Raw genomic sequence first — 18,210 nt, 5'->3', positions numbered from 1 at the left:
TATATCATAGAGACAGCTAGAGGTATATCATAGAGACAGCTAGAGGTATATCATAGAGACAGCTAGAGGTATATCATAGAGACAGCTAGAGGTATATCATAGAGACAGCTAGAGGTATATCATAGAGACAGCTAGAGGTATATCATAGAGACAGCTAGAGGTATATCATAGAGACAGCTAGAGGTATATCGTAGAGACAGCTAGAGGTATATCGTAGAGACAGCTAGAGGTATATCGTAGAGACAGCTAGAGGTATATCGTAGAGACAGCTAGAGGTATATCATAGAGACAGCTAGAGGTATATCATAGAGACAGCTAGAGGTATATCATAGAGACAGCTAGAGGTATATCATAGAGACAGCTAGAGGTATATCATAGAGACAGCTAGAGGTATATCATAGAGACAGCTAGAGGTATATCATAGAGACAGCTAGAGGTATATCATAGAGACAGCTAGAGGTATATCATAGAGACAGCTAGAGGTATATCATAGAGACAGCTAGAGGTATATCATAGAGACAGCTAGAGGTATATCATAGAGACAGCTAGAGGTATATCATAGAGACAGCTAGAGGTATATCGTAGAGACAGCTAGAGGTATATCATAGAGACGGCTAGAGGTATATCATAGAGGCGGCTAGAGGTATATCATAGAGACAGCTAGAGGTATATCATAGAGACAGCTAGAGGTATATCATAGAGACAGCTAGAGGTATATCATAGAGACAGCTAGAGGTATATCATAGAGACAGCTAGAGGTATATCATAGAGACAGCTAGAGGTATATCATAGAGACAGCTAGAGGTATATCATAGAGACAGCTAGAGGTATATCATAGAGACAGCTAGAGGTATATCGTAGAGACAGCTAGAGGTATATCGTAGAGACAGCTAGAGGTATATCATAGAGACGGCTAGAGGTATATCATAGAGACAGCTAGAGGTATATCATAGAGACAGCTAGAGGTATATCATAAAGACAGCTAGAGGTATATCATAGAGACAGCTAGAGGTATATCATAGAGACAGCTAGAGGTATATCATAGAGACAGCTAGAGGTATATCGTAGAGACAGCTAGAGGTATATCATAGAGGCGGCTAGAGGTATATCATAGAGACAGCTAGAGGTATATCATAGAGACAGCTAGAGGTATATCATAGAGACAGCTAGAGGTATATCATAGAAACAGCTAGAGGTATATCATAGAGACAGCTAGAGGTATATCATAGAGGCGGCTAGAGGTATATCATAGAGACGGCTAGAGGTATATCATAGAGACAGTTAGAGGTATATCATAGAGACAGCTAGAGGCCGGCAGGGGCCCACATTGACTGCTTCAGAGATGCTGTGCTTCAGGGACAGTCTACGGGGTGAGTCTCAAATGGCACCCTATTCCCTACGCAGTGCTGTATGTTTCACCAGAGTCCCAGGGGAATAGGGTGTCATTTGATAGGCTGTTTATGACTTGGGGGGGGGGGGGGGGAGGGGGGGGGGGGGCTGGGGGGGGGTTGCTGTGTTGTTTGAGACATTCAGCCTTTCCTTATTTATTTATGTATTTGTTTGTGTAAATGTTATAGCAGAGGAAGACAAAGAGAGTTTCATAAAACACATGGCTGGGATACAACTGAGTGTTGAACAGTGAAATATTGAGTCTGTAATCGTGCTGCCTGTCATCATAACATATTTCATATCCAGAAACAAACAGATCTCTTTTCTATGATGACTGATGAATCCAATTCATGATCAGTGATTTGATTGTTACAAGTTTTGGAAACGCCCCACAACTCCTAATGCAAAACCAAACCATTAAAAGACTAGAAGAGACTTAACCTACTAAACTACACTATGAGCCTATGAGACAGACTGTACTTGGAACAGGGACTCAAAACACATTATAGAACAGGGATTAGAGGACAGGGACTAGAAGATATTCTAGAACAGGGACTAGAAGACATTCTGGAACAGGGACTAAAACAGGGACTAGAAGACATCCTAGAACAGGGACTAGAAGACAGGGACTAGAACAGGGACTAGAAGACAGGGACTAGAAGACATTCTGGAACAGGGACTAGAAGACATCATAGAACAGGGACTAGAAGACAGGGACTAGAACAGGGACTAGAAGACAGGGACTAGAAGACATTCTGGAACAGGGACTAGAAGATATTCTAGAACAGGGACTAGAAAACAGGGACTAGAAGACATTATGGAACAGGGACTAGAACAGGGACTAGAAGACATCCTAGAACAGGTACTAGAAGACATCCTAGAACAGGGACTAGAAGACAGGGACTAGAACACGGACTAGAAGACATTCTGGAACAGGAATTAGAAGACAGGGACCAGAAGACATTCTGGAACAGGGACTAGAACAGGGACTAGAAGACAACCTAGAACAGGGACTAGAATACAGGGACTAGAAGACATTTTGGAACAGGAACTAGAAGACAGGGACCAGAAGACATTCTGGAACAGGGACTAGAACAGGGACTAGAAGACAACCTAGAACAGGGACTAGAAGACAGGGACTAGAAGACATTCTGGAACAGGGACTAAAACACATTCTAGAACAGGGACTAGAGAACATTCTAGAACAGGGACAAGAACAAATGCTAGAAAAGGGACTAGAAGACATGCTAGAACAGGGACTAGAAGACATGCTAGAACAGGGACTGGAAGATATTCTAGAACAGGGACTAGAAGGAATACATTCTAGAACAGGGACTAGAAGGAAGACATTCTAGAACAGGGACTAGAAGGAAGACAATCTAGAACTTGGGCTAGAAGACATTCTAGAACTTGGACTAAAAGACATTCTAGAACAGGGACTAGAAGACATTCTAGAACAGGGACTAGAAGGAAGACATTCTAAAACAGGGACTAGAAGACATTCTAGAACAGGGACTAGAAGACATTCTAGAACAGGGACTAGAAGACATTCTAGAACAGGGACTAGAAGACATTCTAGATCAGGGACTAGAATACATTCTAGAACAGGGACTAGAAGACATTCTAGAACAGGGACTAGAAGACATTCTAGAACAGGGACAAGAAGACATTCTAGAACAGGGACTAGAAGGAAGACATTCTAGAACAGGGGCTAGAAGACGTTCTAGAACAGGGACTAGAAGACATTCTAGATCAGGGACTAGAAGACATTCTAGAACAGGGACTAGAAGACATTCTAGAACAGGGACTAGAAGACATTCTAGATCAGGGACTAGAAGACATTCTAGAACAGGGAATAGAAGACATTCTAGAACAGGGACTAGAAAGTGATTCATTATCTCACTGATATATGAACGTCCTGTTGTCCCCCGTCAGCCCATTTCTAACATCCACTTCAGCAGAGAGTATGTTACTACAGGGAGATGTGCTATAAACTGGGGCCAGCCACTGAGAAAAGAGGTATGATAGGGGACAGAGAAGGTATGAAAGGAGAGAGGAGGTATGATAGAGGACAGAGGAGGTATGATAGGAGACAGAGGAGGTATGAAAGGAGACAGAGGAGGTATGATAGGAGACAGAGGAGGTATGATAGGAGACAGAAGAAGTATGATAGGGGACAGAGGAGGTATGATAGGAGACAGAGGAGGTATGATAGGAGACAGAGGAGGTATGATAGGGGACAGAGGAGGTATGATAGGAGACAGAGGAGGTATGATAGGGGACAGAGGAGGTATGATAGGAGACAGAGGAGGTAGGATAGGAGACAGAGGAGGTATGATAGGGGACAGAGGAGGTATGATAGGAGACAGAGGAGGTATGATAGGAGAGAGGAGGTATGATAGGAGACAGAGGAGGTATGATAGGGGACAGAGGAGGTATGATAGGAGACAGAGGAGGTCTGATAGGGGACAGAGGAGGTATGATAGGAGACAGAGGAGGTATGATAGGAGACAGAGGAGGTATGATAGGAGAGAGGAGGTATGATAGGAGACAGAGGAGGTATGATAGAGGACAGAGGAGGTATGATAGAGGACAGAGGAGATATGATAGGAGACAGAGGAGGTATGATAGGAGACAGAGGAGGTATGATAGGAGACAGAGGAGGTATGATAGGAGACAGAGGAGGTATGATAGGAGACAGAGGAGGTATGATAGGAGACAGAGTAGGTATGAAAGGAGACAGAGGAGGTATGATAGGAGACAGAGGAGGTAGGATAGGAGACAGAGGAGGTATGAAAGGAGACAGAGGGTGTATGAAAGGAAACAGAGGAGGTATGATAAGAGACAGAGGAGGTCTGATAGGAGACAGAGGAGGTATGATAGGGGACAGAGGAGGTATGATAGGAGACAGAGGAAGTATGATAGGAGACAGAGGAGGTATGATAGGGGACAGAGGAGGTATGATAGGAGACAGAGGAGGTATGATAGGAGACAGAGGAGGTATGATAGGGGACAGAGGAGGTATGATAGGAGACAGAGGAGGTATGATAGGAGAGAGGAGGTATGATAGGAGACAGAGGAGGTATGATAGGGGACAGAGGACGTATGATAGGAGACAGAGGAGGTCTGATATGGGACAGAGGAGGTATGATAGGAGACAGAGGAGGTATGATAGGAGACAGAGGAGGTATGATAGGAGAGAGGAGGTATGATAGGAGACAGAGGAGGTATGATAGAGGACAGAGGAGGTATGATAGAGGACAGAGGAGATATGATAGGAGACAGAGGAGGTATGATAGGAGACAGAGGAGGTATGATAGGAGACAGAGGAGGTATGATAGGAGACAGAGGAGGTATGATAGGAGACAGAGGAGGTATGATAGGAGACAGAGGAGGTATGATAGGAGACAGAGGAGGTATGATAGGAGACAGAGGAGGTAGGATAGGAGACAGAGGAGGTATGATAGGAGACAGAGGAGGTATGATAGGAGACAGAGGAGGTATGAAAGGAGACAGAGGAGGTATGATAGGAGACAGAGGAGGTATGATAGGAGACAGAGGAGGTATGATAGGAGAGAGGAGGTATGAAAGGAGACAGAGGAGGTATGATTGGAGAGAGAGGAGGTATGATAGGAGACAGAGGAGGTATGATAGGAGACAGAAGAAGTATGATTGGAGACAGAGGAGGTATGATAGGAGACAGAGGAGGTATGAAAGAGGACAGAGGGAGCAGGGGAGGCCAGAGAAATGGCCCCAACCATCAATCTCTGGCCCGAGATTCTACCAATGCCTCCTCTGGATCAGTTTCACAAGATTTATACCTCCTGTGAATGTAAGTGTGCGTACGTACGTGTGTGTGTGTGTGTGTGTGTGTGTGTGTGTGTGTGTGTGTGTGTGTGTGTGTGTGTGTGTGTGTGTGTGTGTGTGTGTGTGTGTGTGTGAGCCCCAACACACACAAGGGCTTTCACTCTCTCTTTAAGAAATACATTTAGCCCCTGAGTTCTGGCCCACATAATGTCCGCTCCCAACATCTGATATTTATATCTCTCAGTATTTTCCTTTGTGTTGGGGCCTTCACAACGTTAAATGCTGTCGTTTGTCAAGGGTAAAGTTAGGTGCTTGGACTGCAGTGTATTGAGTGTGTTTAACTATTGTCAAGGCCTGAACGTTCTCTGCACACTGCACTGAATTCCACTGGGGCTCCCCGAGCAACGCAGCGGTCTAAGGCACTGCATCTCAGTGCTAGAAGCATCACTACCAGACCCTGGTTTGATTCTAGGCTGTATCACAACAGGCCGTGATTGGGAGTCCCATAGGATGGCACACAATTGGCCCGGTCCGGGTTAGGGTTTGGCCGGGGGGTAGGCCATCATTGTAAAATAAGAATTTGTTCTGGCACCCTTTTCCCTAGTACACTACTTTTGACCAGAAACCCTGGCACCCTATTCCCTAGTGCACTACTTTTGACCAGGACCCTGGCACCCTATTCCCTAGTACACTACTTTTGACCAGAAACCCTGGCAGCCTATTCCCTAGTACACTACTTTTGACCAGAAACCCTGGCACCCTATTCCCTAGTACACTACTTTTGACCAGAAACCCTGGCTTATTAACACCGTGTAGAGGCAGACGTAGCATGTGTTACCCCAGACACTGTGTAGAGGCAGACGTAGCATGTGTTTCCCCCAGACACCGTGTAGAGGCAGACGTAGCATGTGTTTCCCCCAGACACCGTGTAGAGGCAGACGTAGCATGCGTTTCCCCAGACACCGTGTAGAGGCAGACGTAGCATGTGATTTCCCCCAGACACCGTGTAGAGGCAGACGTAGCATGTGATTTCCCCCAGACACTGTGTAGAGGCAGACGTAGCATGTGTTTCCCCCAGACACCGTGTAGAGGCAGACGTAGCATGCGTTTCCCCAGACACCGTGTAGATGCAGACGTAGCATGTGTTTCCCCCAGACACCGTGTAGAGGCAGACGTAGCATGCGTTTCCCCAGACACCGTGTAGAGGCAGAAGTAGCATGTGATTTCCACAGACACCGTGTAGAGGCAGACGTAGCATGTGTTTCCCCAGACACCGCGTAGAGGCAGATGTAGCATGTGATTTCCCCAGACACCGTGTAGAGGCAGACGTAGCATGTGTTTCCCCCCAGACACCGTGTAGAGGCAGACGTAGCATGTGATTTCCACAGACACCGTATAGAGGCAGACGTAGCATGTGTTTCCCCCAGACACTGTGTAGAGGCAGACGTAGCATGTGTTTCCCCCAGACACCGTGTAGAGGCAGACGTAGCATGTGATTTCCCCCAGACACCGTGTAGAGGCAGACGTAGCATGTGATTCCCCAGACACCGTGCAGAGGCAGACGTAGCATGTGATTCCCCAGACACCGTGTAGAGGCAGACGTAGCATGTGATTTCCACAGACACCGTATAGAGGCAGACGTAGCATGTGTTTCCCCCAGACACTGTGTAGAGGCAGACGTAGCATGTGTTTCCCCCAGACACCGTGTAGAGGCAGACGTAGCATGTGATTTCCCCCAGACACCGTGTAGAGGCAGACGTAGCATGTGATTTCCCCCAGACACCGTGTAGAGGCAGACGTAGCATGTGATTTCCCCCAGACACTGTGTAGAGGCAGACGTAGCATGTGATTTCCACAGACACCGTGTAGAGGCAGACGTAGCATGTGATTCCCCCAGACACCGTGTAGAGGCAGACGTAGCATGTGATTTCCCCCAGACACCGTGTAGAGGCAGACGTAGCATGGGATTCCCCCAGACACCGTGTAGAGGCAGACGTAGCATGTGATTCCCCCAGACACCGTGTAGAGGCAGACGTAGCATGTGATTCCCCCAGACACCGTGTAGAGGCAGACGTAGCATGTGATTTCCCCAGACACCGTGTAGAGGCAGACGTAGCATGTGATTTCCCCCAGACACCGTGTAGAGGCAGACGTAGCATGTGATTTCCCCCAGACACTGTGTAGAGGCAGACGTAGCATGTGATTTCCACAGACACCGTGTAGAGGCAGACGTAGCATGTGATTCCCCCAGACACCGTGTAGAGGCAGACGTAGCATGTGATTTCCCCCAGACACCGTGTAGAGGCAGACGTAGCATGGGATTCCCCCAGACACCGTGTAGAGGCAGACGTAGCATGTGATTCCCCCAGACACCGTGTAGAGGCAGACGTAGCATGTGATTTGCCCCAGACACCGTGTAGAGGCAGACGTAGCATGTGTTTCCCCCAGACACCGTGTAGAGAGACCGTTGGCCGGGTGTGTTTGAGCATCGTTAGACCATGTGTCCATACTGAGAGGATCGACAGAAAGAAACGCTGCTCTGGGATCAGCTTTCTCTAAATCACATTCTGACCTTAACATCAGAGTTATGTTTAATTCTGATAACGGATCAGATTCTAGAGAGACTAACACCTATAGCCATTTATATATGAGGCAGCTTAGCCTATAATTGGGGTGGCAGCTAGCCTAGTGGTTAGAGCGTTGAACTGGTAACCGAAAGGTTGCAAGTTCAAATCCCCGAGCTGACAAGGTAAAAATCTGTCTTTCTGCCCCTGAACAAGGCAGTTAACCCACTGTTCCTAGGCCGTCATTGAAAATAAGAATTTGTTCTAGTTAAAAAAAAGTAAAATACAATTTAAAAAATAATTCTGTACTAAATCACAGGTGTTGGGCACATCATTGCGGATTGTGCACATGTTGCAGGCTACACATTATTACAGTGGCCTTCCTATTGGCTAAATTAGTAAACATGAGAGGGATTTAAATATGATAACCATGGTGATGTAATGACGCGCCATCCCCAGGTTCTAATGCTGCCCTCGACCTCGAGATGCCTCTCCGTTCCAAATCCCTCCCTGTAGCCTAAATCGTTCTCCACTTTCTACCGGAGCCATCGGACTCTGTTCAGAAATCAATGGGGGCCATTGAATGAGACGTAAAGCATTCGCATTTTACACGTGGCTTTACTGAGTAACCTTCATCGGTAAAAACAGATGGCTCGTGTAATTAAATATTTCAGAATTAGATGTCCCCTAAACAATCGTACACTAACCCTAACCCTGTTCCAAGGTGGCTTAGCAGTTCAGACGTCTTTTTCCGTATTGTCGTGTCGTGTCCTGTATATATATATATTTACACCTTTTCTTCAAATATCTTTAATTTATTTTATTATCCAAGAACTCAACTACAAAAGCTTTCCTGCAAAAGCTTTCCTGCAACCCGCTTCACCAACTACAATAAGTATTATTTGCCTCAATCTGAAAATCCATCGTGGAAGATAGCCAGGGGCTAATTCAGAAGCTAGCCTGAAAGCTAACCAGAAGCTACTCCGATAGCTAGCCAGAAGCTAATCTGTAGCTGCCCCGAAATTAGCCGGTTTGCTGGCTAGCATTGGTGTTTCAGCTGCCCACGTTTTGCGGTCATCAGCTATTCCTTTAGCTCGATAATCTACCGGCACTTTTGTGCAACGCGACTCGGACCGGAGCATTCCGGGACTTTTTTTCTCTCAGTTTCCCCGGATTCCAACCGCAGGCTCTGGACACTTGCACCTTGATTTCGCAGCTAGCTAGCTGCATACCGTGTGACTATTGGCTTACGTCGACCCCGGAGCAAACTCAAATCATGCTGGAGCTAGCCAGCTGAGGAGTTCCATCACCATCCGGACCCGTTTCTTTTGTTGCTGCTGCAGATACGGAACCCCACCAGGCCTTCACGACTGACTGCCGACGTTATCTGCCCGAGGGATTTATCCAACCGGCACCTCCGTCCCGACGTTACCTGAACGCTCATCTGAGGCCCGCTAATCGTTAGCTGTCTTATCGGCTGCTATCTGAACAAAACCCCACTACACGGAACCTACCGACGGAAACGCACGAGGTATCTACAAACAGACCTCCATCCTATGCTGCTACCGATAGCCATATACCCGGCCAGCTGTCTGGATCGCCACGACCCCAACCAACCTCTACTCACTGGACCCTTATTGATCACTCGATTAAGCATGCCTCTCCTTAATGTAAATATGCCTTGTCCATTGCTGTTCTGGTTAGTGTTTATTGGCTTATTTCACTGTAGAGATTCTAGCCCTGCTCTCTATACCATATCCAACCTCTCAGTTCCACCACCCACATATGCGATGACATCACCTGGTTTCAATGATGTTTCTAGAGACAAGATCTCTCTCATCATCACTCAATACCTAGGTTTACCTCCACTGTATTCACATCCTACCATACCTTTGTCTGTACATTATTCCTTTAAACTATTTTATCGCCCCCAGAAACTTCCTTTTACTCTCTGCTCTAGTAGCTCTAGGCGACCAATTCTCATAGCTTTTAGCCGTACCCTTATCGTACTTCTCCTCTGTTCCTCTGGTGATGTAGAGGTGAATCCAGGCCCTGCAGTACCTGGCTCCACTCCTATTCCCCAGGCGCTCTCTTTTGATGACTTCTGCAACCGTAATAGCCTTGGCTTCATGCATGTTAACATTAGAAGCCTCCTCCCTAAGTTTGTTTTGTTCACTGCTTTAGCACACTCTACCAACCCGGATGTTTTAGCCGTGTCTGAATCCTGGCTTAGAAAGACCACCAAAAATTCAGACATTTTTATCCCCAATTACAATATTTTCAGACAAGATAGAACGGCCAAAGGGGGCGGTGTTGCAATCTACTGCAAAGACTGCCTGCAGAGTTCTGTTATACTATCCAGGTCTGTTCCCAAACAATTTGAACTTCTACTTTTAAAAATCCACCTCTCTAAAAACAAGTCTCTCACCGTTGCCGCCTGCTATAGACCACCCTCTGCCCCCAGCTGTGCTCTGGACACTATATGTGAACTGATTGCCCCCCATCTATCTTCAGAGCTCGTGCTGCTAGGCGACCTAAATTTGAACATGCTCAACACCCCAGCCACCCTACAATCTAAGCTTGATGCCCTCAATCTCACACAAATTATCAATGAACCTACCAGGTACCACCCCAATTCCGTAAACACGGGTACCCTCATAGATATCATCCTAACAAACTTGCCCTCCAAATACACCTCTGCTGTTTTCAACCAAGATCTCAGCGATCACTGCCTCATTGCCTGCATCCGTAATGGGTCAGCGGTCAAACGACCTCCACTCATCACTGTCAAACGCTCCCTGAAACACTTCAGCGAGCAGGCCTTCCTAATCGACCTGGCCGGGGTATCCTGGAAGGATATTGATCTCATCCCGTCAGTAGAGGATGCCTGGTCATTTTTTTAAAATGCCTTCCTCACCATCTTGAATAAGCATGCCCCTTTCAAGAAATTTAGAACCAGGAACAGATATAGCCCTTGGTTCTCTCCTGACCTGACTGCCCTTAACCAACAGAAAAACATCCTATGGCGTTCTGCATTAGCATCGAACAGCCCCCGTGATATGCAACTTTTCAGGGAAGCCAGAAACCAATATACACAGGCAGCTAGAAAAGCCAAGGCTAGCTTTTTCAAGCAGAAATTTGCTTCCTGCAACACAAATTCAAAAAAGTTCTGGGACACCGTAAAGTCCATGGAGAATAAGAACACCTCCTCCCAGCTTCCAACCGCTCTGAAGATAGGAAACACTGTCACCACCGACAAATCCACTATAATTGAGAATTTCAATAAGCATTTTTCTACGGCTGGCCATGCTTTCCACCTGGCTGCCCCTACCCCGGACAACAGCACTGCCCTCCCCTCTGCTACTCGCCCAAGCCTTCCCCATTTCTCTTTCTCCCAAATACAGTCAGCTGATGTTCTTAATGAGCTGCAAAATCTGGACCCTTACAAATCAGCCGGGCTAGATAATCTGGACCCTTTCTTTCTAAAACTATCTGCTGAAATTGTTGCCACCCCTATTACTAGCCTCTTCAACCTCTCTTTCGTGTCGTCTGAGATCCCCAAAGATTGGAAAGCAGCTGCGGTTATCCCCCTCTTCAAAGGGGGGGACACCCTTGACCCTAACTGCTACAGACCTATATCTATCCTACCCTGCCTTTCTAAGGTCTTCGAAAGCCAAGTCAACAAACAGATTACCGACCATTTCGAATCACACCACACCTTCTCCGCTATGCAATCTGGTTTCAGAGCTGGTCATGGGTGCACCTCAGCCACGCTCAAGGTCATAAACGATATCGTAACCGCCATCGATAGGAAACAATACTGTGCAGCCGTATTCATTGACCTGGCCAAGGCTTTTGACTTTGTCAATCACCACATCCTCATTGGCAGACTCGACAGCCTTGGTTTCTCTAATGATTGCCTCGCCTGGTTCACCAACTACTTCTCTGATAGAGTTCAGTGTGTCAAATCGGAGGGTCTGTTGTCCGGGCCTCTGGCAGTCTCTATGGGGGTGCCACAGGGTTCAATTCTTGGACCGACTCTCTTCTCTGTTTACATCAATGATGTCGCTCTTGCTGCTGGTGATTCTCTGATCCACCTCTACGCAGACGACACTATTCTGTATACTTCTGGCCCTTCTTTTGACACTGTGTTAACAACCCTCCAGGCGAGCTTCAATGCCATACAACTCTCCTTCCGTGGCCTCCAACTGCTCTTAATTACAAGTAAAACCAAATGCATGCTCTTCAACCGATCGCTGCCTGCTCCTGCCCGCCTGTCCAACATCACTACTTTGGACGGCTCTGACTTAGAATATGTGGACAACTACAAATACCTAGGTGTCTGGTTAGACTGTAAACTCTCCTTCCAGACCCACATCAAACATCTCCAATCCAAAGTCAAATCTAGAATTGGCTTTCTATTCCGCAACAAAGCATCCTTTACTCATGCTGCCAAACATACCCTTGTAAAACTGACCATCCTACCAATCCTCGACTTCGGTGATGTCATTTACAAAATAGCCTCCAAAACCCTACTCAATAAATTGGATGCAGTCTATCACAGTGCCATCCGTTTTGTCACCAAAGCTCCATATACTACCCACCACTGCGACCTGTACACTCTCGTTGGCTGGCCCTCGCTTCATACTCGTCGCCAAACCCACTGGTTCCAGGTCATCTACAAGACCCTGCTAGGTAAAGTCCCCCCTTATCTCAGCTCGCTGGTCACCATAGCAGCACCTACCTGTAGCACGCGCTCCAGCAGGTTAATCTCTCTAGTCACCCCCAAAACCAATTCTTCCTTTGGACGCCTCTCCTTCCAGTTCTCTGCTGCCAATGACTGGAACGAACTACAAAAATCTCTGAAACTGGAAACACCTATCTCCCTCACTAGCTTTAAGCACCAGCTGTCAGAGCAGCTCATAGATCACTGCACCTGTACATAACCCATCTACAATTTAGCCCAAACAACTACCGCTTTACCTACTGTATTTATTTATTAATTTATTTTGCTCCTTTGCACCCCATTATTTCTGTCTCTACTTTGCACTTTCTTCCAATGCAAACCAACCATTCCAGTGTTTTTTTTTAGTTTTTATTTTACTTGCTGTGTTGTACTCACTTCGCCTCCATGGCCTTTTTATATTTTATTTATTTATACATATATCTGTTTGCCTTCACCTCCCTTATCTCACCTCGCTTGCTCACATTGTATATAGACTTATTTTTTTTCACTGTATTATTGACTCTATGTTTGTTTTTACTCCATGTGTAACTATGTGTTGTTGTATGTGTCGAACTGCTTTGCTTTATCTTGGCCAGGTCGCAATTGTAAATGAGAACGTGTTCTCAATTTGCCTACCTGGTTAAATAAAGGTTAAATAAAAAATAAATAAAAAAAAAACACTTCAATGTGACCACTTCATACGATGACTACAACTCAATCTCTCTCTCTCTCTCAAAATACAATGTTTGCACAAAACGTCAATTAAAAGCTGTGTAAGAGCCCTTTGTATGTGTATGTGAGTGTGTGGTGTGTGTGTGTTTGTGGTGTGTGTGTGTGTGTGTGTGTGTGTGTGTGTGTGTGTGTGTGTGTGTGTGTGTGTGTGTGTGTGTGTGTGTGTGTGTGAGAGATAGAGAGAGCGAGGACCCATCTCCTCCTCTTAATTAAACCAGCTCTAAAGAGGCACTCTCATTAGTGTCATAGCAACAAGAAGACAAGACAGCGTCTCCGTCCCCTATTCCCTATATAGGTTTCTGGTCAAAAGTAGTGCACTACATATGGAATAGGGCACCAACGGGGAAGCACATACTCAATTCAACTCGCCATTATCATTCAATAAAGCAAAAGGTGCCCTCTCCCCCCTCCTACCTCTCCCCTCGCCCCCCCCCCCAACTCCCCCCTCCTACCTCTCCCCCCCACCCCCACCTCCCACCTCTCCCCTCGCCCCACTCGTCTTTCGTTTTCGCTGCTAAGACAATTTACCACTCAAAGGGTTCATTTAGAAACCTATTTCCAATTGAGATTTTCTAAAGGGGAATTATCAGTGTTGAAAGACAGAGAGGAGGGCGTACGAGAGGAGCGACCACGTCTGTTTCATGTTTTACATTTTTTTTGAGAGAGAGAGAGAGAGAGGCGAAAGAGAGAGACAAGAGACAAGAGAGAGATTTGAATTATTTCCTTTTCATGGTGGTAATGCTTTATTAAAACAGGCTAGGAGTATAATTGGCCTTCGTTCCCCCTGGTCCCTGAAGATAGCTGGGCCTTATTACCCTTCACCTGCTGGGACTGTAGTAAGGATAAACCCTTTTAACTCTTTACACATCTAAGCTGCCAAAATGACACCCTATTTCCTATTTTAGTGCACTACTTTTGATGAGAACCCATTGGGTCCTGGTCAAAAGTAGTGCACTTAATAGGGAATAGGGTGCCATTTTGGACACATCCTTTTTCTGTCTCCAAAGGAATGCAGTGCAATTACTATGATGAATGGTACAACTGGTAGACACACAGTCATCCCTCTACAGAAACATGTGTGTGTGTGTGTGTGTGTGTGTGTGTGTGTGTGTGTGTGTGTGTGTGTGTGTGTGTGTGTGTGTGTGTGTGTGTGTGTGTGTGTGTGTGTGTGTGTGTGTGTGTGTGTGTGTGTGTGTGTGTGCCTGTCTGCGTGTGTGTCCATGTGTGTGTCTGTGTCTGTGTCTGTGTCTCTGTGTTATATGTTATGTGTCTGCTTACCTTGATCGTTAGCCATCTTGTCTGGGTGTTCCACTGAAAGAGATCAAATATCACATTTTAGTGGTATGGATTGTCTGGGGGGGGAGGGGGGGGGGGGGGTTATCCTCAGCTCTGGCATCTTCCCCAATATTTGGAACCAAGGACTGATCACCCCAATCCACAAAAGTGGAGACAATGTTGATCCCAATAACTACCGTGGAATATGCGTCAACAGCAACCTTGGTAAAATACTCTGCATTATCATTAACAGCAGACTCGTACGTTTCCTCAGTGAAAACAATGTCCTGAGCAAATGTCAAATTGTTTTTTTTACCAAATGACCCTATGACAGACCACGTATTCACACTAATTGACAAAAAAACAAACCAAAACAAAGGCCAAGTCTTCTCATGCTTTGTTGATTTCAAAAAAGCTTTTGACTCAATTTGGCATGAGGGTCTGCTATACAAATTGATGGAAAGTGAAGTTGGAGGGAAAACATATGACATAAAACCCATGCACAAACAACAAGTGTGGGCCGTGAGACAGGGATGCAGCTTAAACCCCACCCTCTTCAACATAGGTAAATTAATTGGCGAGGGCACTAGAACAGTCTGCAGCACCCGGTCTCACCATACTAGAGTCTGAAGTCAAATGTCTACTGTTTGCTGATGATCTGGTGCTTCTGTCACCAACCAAGGAGGGCCTACAGCAGCACCTAGATCTCCTGCACAGGTTCTGTCAGACCTGGGCCCTGACAGACCTGGGCCCTGACAGACCTGGGCCCTGACAGACCTGGGCCCTGACAGACCTGGGCCCTGACAGACCTGGGACCTGACAGACCTGGGCCCTGACAGACCTGGGCCCTGACAGACCTGGGCCCTGACAGACCTGGGACCTGACAGACCTGGGACCTGACAGTAAATCTCAGCAAGACAAAAATAATGGTTTCCAAAAAAGGTCCAGTGGCCAGGACCACAAATACAAATTCCATCTAGACACCGTTGCCTCAGAGCACCCAAAAAACTATACATACCTCGGCCTAAACATCAGCGCTACAGGTAACTTCCACAAAACTGTGAACGATCTGAGAGACAAGGCAAGAAGGGCATTCTATGCCATCAAAAGGAACATAAATTTCAACATACCAATTAGGATCTGGCTAAAAATACTTGAATCAGTTATAGAACCCATTTCCCTCTATGGTTGTGAGGTCTGGGGTCCGCTCACCTACCCAATAATTCACAAAATAGGACAAACACCAAATTGAGACTATTCTCTGTGTACAAAGACAAACACAAAATAATGCATGCAGAGCAGAATTAGGCCGATACCCACTAATTATCAAAATCCAGAAAAGAGCCGTTAAATTCTACAACTACCTAAAAGGAAGCGATTCCCCAAAACCTCCATAACAAAGCCATCACCTACAGAGAGATGAACCTGGAGAAGAGTCCCCTAAGCAAGCTGGTCCTGGGGCTCTGTTCACAAACACAAACAGACCCCACAGAGCCCCTGGACAGCAACAAAAATAGAACCAACCAAATCATGAGAAAACAAAAAGATAATTACTTGACACATTGGAAAGAATTTACAAAACATTTTAGCAAACTAGAATGCTATTTGGCCCTAAACAGAGAGTACACAGTGGCAGAATACCTGACCACTGTTACTGACCCAAACTTAACGAAAGCTTTGACTATGTACAGACTCAGTGAGCATAGCCTTGCTATTGAGAAAGGCCGCCGTAGGCAGACATGGCTCTCAAGAGAAGACAGGCTATGTGCTCACTGCCCACAAAATGAGGTGGAAACCGAGCTGCACTTCCTAACCTCCTGCCCAATGTATGACCATATTAGAGACACATATTTCCCTCAGATTACACAGATCTACCAAGAATTTGAAAACAAACCCGATTTTGATAAACTCCCATATCTACTGGGTGAAATACCACAGTGTGACATCACAGCAGCAAGATTTGTGACCTGTTGCCACAAGAAAAGGGCAACCAGTGAAGAACAAACATCATTGTAAATGCAACCCATATTTATGTTTATTTATTTTCCATGTTGTACTTTACATCATTACAACACTATATATAGACATATGCATCAGCAATATGACATTTGAAATGTCTTTATTATTTTGGAACTTTTGTAAGTGTAATATTTACTGTACATTTTTTATTGTTTATTTCACTTTGTTTTATTGTGTATTTCTACTTGCTTTGGCAATGTAAACATATGTTTCCCATGCCAATAAAACTCCTTAAAATGAAATTGAATTGAGAGACAGAGAGAGATCTCAGAGAGAGGGGTAGAGAACTGATCCCCAGACAGCTGTATTTGAGTGATACTCTGAACTGATCCCCAGACAGCTGTATCTGAGTGATACTCTGAACTGATCCCCAGACAGCTGTATCTGAGTGATACTCTGAACTGATCCCCAGACAGCTGTATCTGAGTGATACTCTGAACTGATCTCCAGACAGCTGTATCTGAGTGATACTCTGAACTGATCCCCAGACAGCTGTATCTGAGTGATACTCTGAACTGATCCCCAGACAGCTGTATCTGAGTGATACTCTGAACTGATCCCCAGACAGCTGTATCTGAGTGATACTCTGAACTGATCCCCAGACAGCTGTATCTGAGTGATGCTCTGAACTGATCTCCAGACAGCTGTATCTGAGTGATACTCTGAACTGATCCCCAGACAGCTGTATCTGAGTGATGCTCTGAACTGATCTCCAGACAGCTGTATCTGAGTGATACTCCCCAGACAGCTGTATCTGAGTGATACTCTGAACGGATCCCCAGACAGCTGTATCTGAGTGATACTCTGAACTGATCCCCAGAAAGCTGTATCTGAGTGATACTCTGAACTGATCCCCAGACAGCTGTATCTGAGTGATACTCTGAACTGATCCCCAGACAGCTGTATCTGAGTGATACTCTGAACTGATCCCCAGACAGCTGTATCTGAGTGATACTCTGAACTGATCTCCAGACAGCTGTATCTGAGTGATACTCTGAACTGATCCCCAGACAGCTGTATCTGAGTGATACTCTGAACTGATCTCCAGGGAGCTACAACAGGGAACTATTAGGATCCTCGCCCTGAGCTTCTGTCCACATTCACTATGCATCCCAAATGACACCCTATTCCCTATTCAGTGCACTACCCTATTCCCTATTTAGTGCACAACCCTATTCCCTAATTAGTGCACAACCCTATTCCCTATTTAGTGCACTACCCTATTCCCTATTTAGTGCACTACCCTATTCCCTATTTAGTGCACTACCCTATTCCCTATTTAGTGCACTACCCTATTCCCTATTTAGTGCACTACCCTATTCCCTATTTAGTGCACTACCCTATTCCCTATTCAGTGCGCTACCCTATTCCCTATTTAGTGCACTACCCTATTCCCTATTTTGTGCACTACCCTATTCCCGATTTAGTGCACTACCCTATTCCCTATTTAGTGCACTACTTTTGACCAGGGCCCATTGTAGTGCACTATATAGGGGATAGGATGTCTTTTGTGACACAACCAAGAGACTGTCCCCTCTCGGAGCCCTGGTCAAAACTAGTGCACTATATAGGGGATATGGTAGTGCACTATATAGGGGATAGGGTAGTGGACTATGTAGGGAATAGGGTAGTGGACTATGTAGGGAATAGGGTAGTGGACTATGAGGGAATAGGGTAGTGGACTATGAGGGAATAGGG

At 45.9% G+C, this 18,210-nt stretch overlaps 1 protein-coding gene across 1 annotated transcript in view; it reads right to left on the bottom strand.

The window, feature by feature from the left end:
* The window catches only part of LOC129833650 (netrin receptor DCC-like), a gene marked incomplete at its 5' end in the record, with an annotated part of 322,538 nt that overhangs the window by 3,604 nt on the left and 300,724 nt on the right, over positions 1-18,210 (bottom strand). The window contains one exon of the mRNA XM_055898366.1: positions 14,497-14,529. Coding sequence (XP_055754341.1) covers positions 14,497-14,529 — 33 coding nt within the window. The remainder of the gene's footprint in view (positions 1-14,496; positions 14,530-18,210) is intronic.

This window comes from Salvelinus fontinalis, chromosome 2, assembly GCF_029448725.1.
Source record: "Salvelinus fontinalis isolate EN_2023a chromosome 2, ASM2944872v1, whole genome shotgun sequence".
Taxonomy (NCBI): domain Eukaryota; kingdom Metazoa; phylum Chordata; class Actinopteri; order Salmoniformes; family Salmonidae; genus Salvelinus; species Salvelinus fontinalis.
Note: the sequence above shows the minus strand (reverse complement) of the source record. Positions and strands in the feature narration are given on the sequence as shown.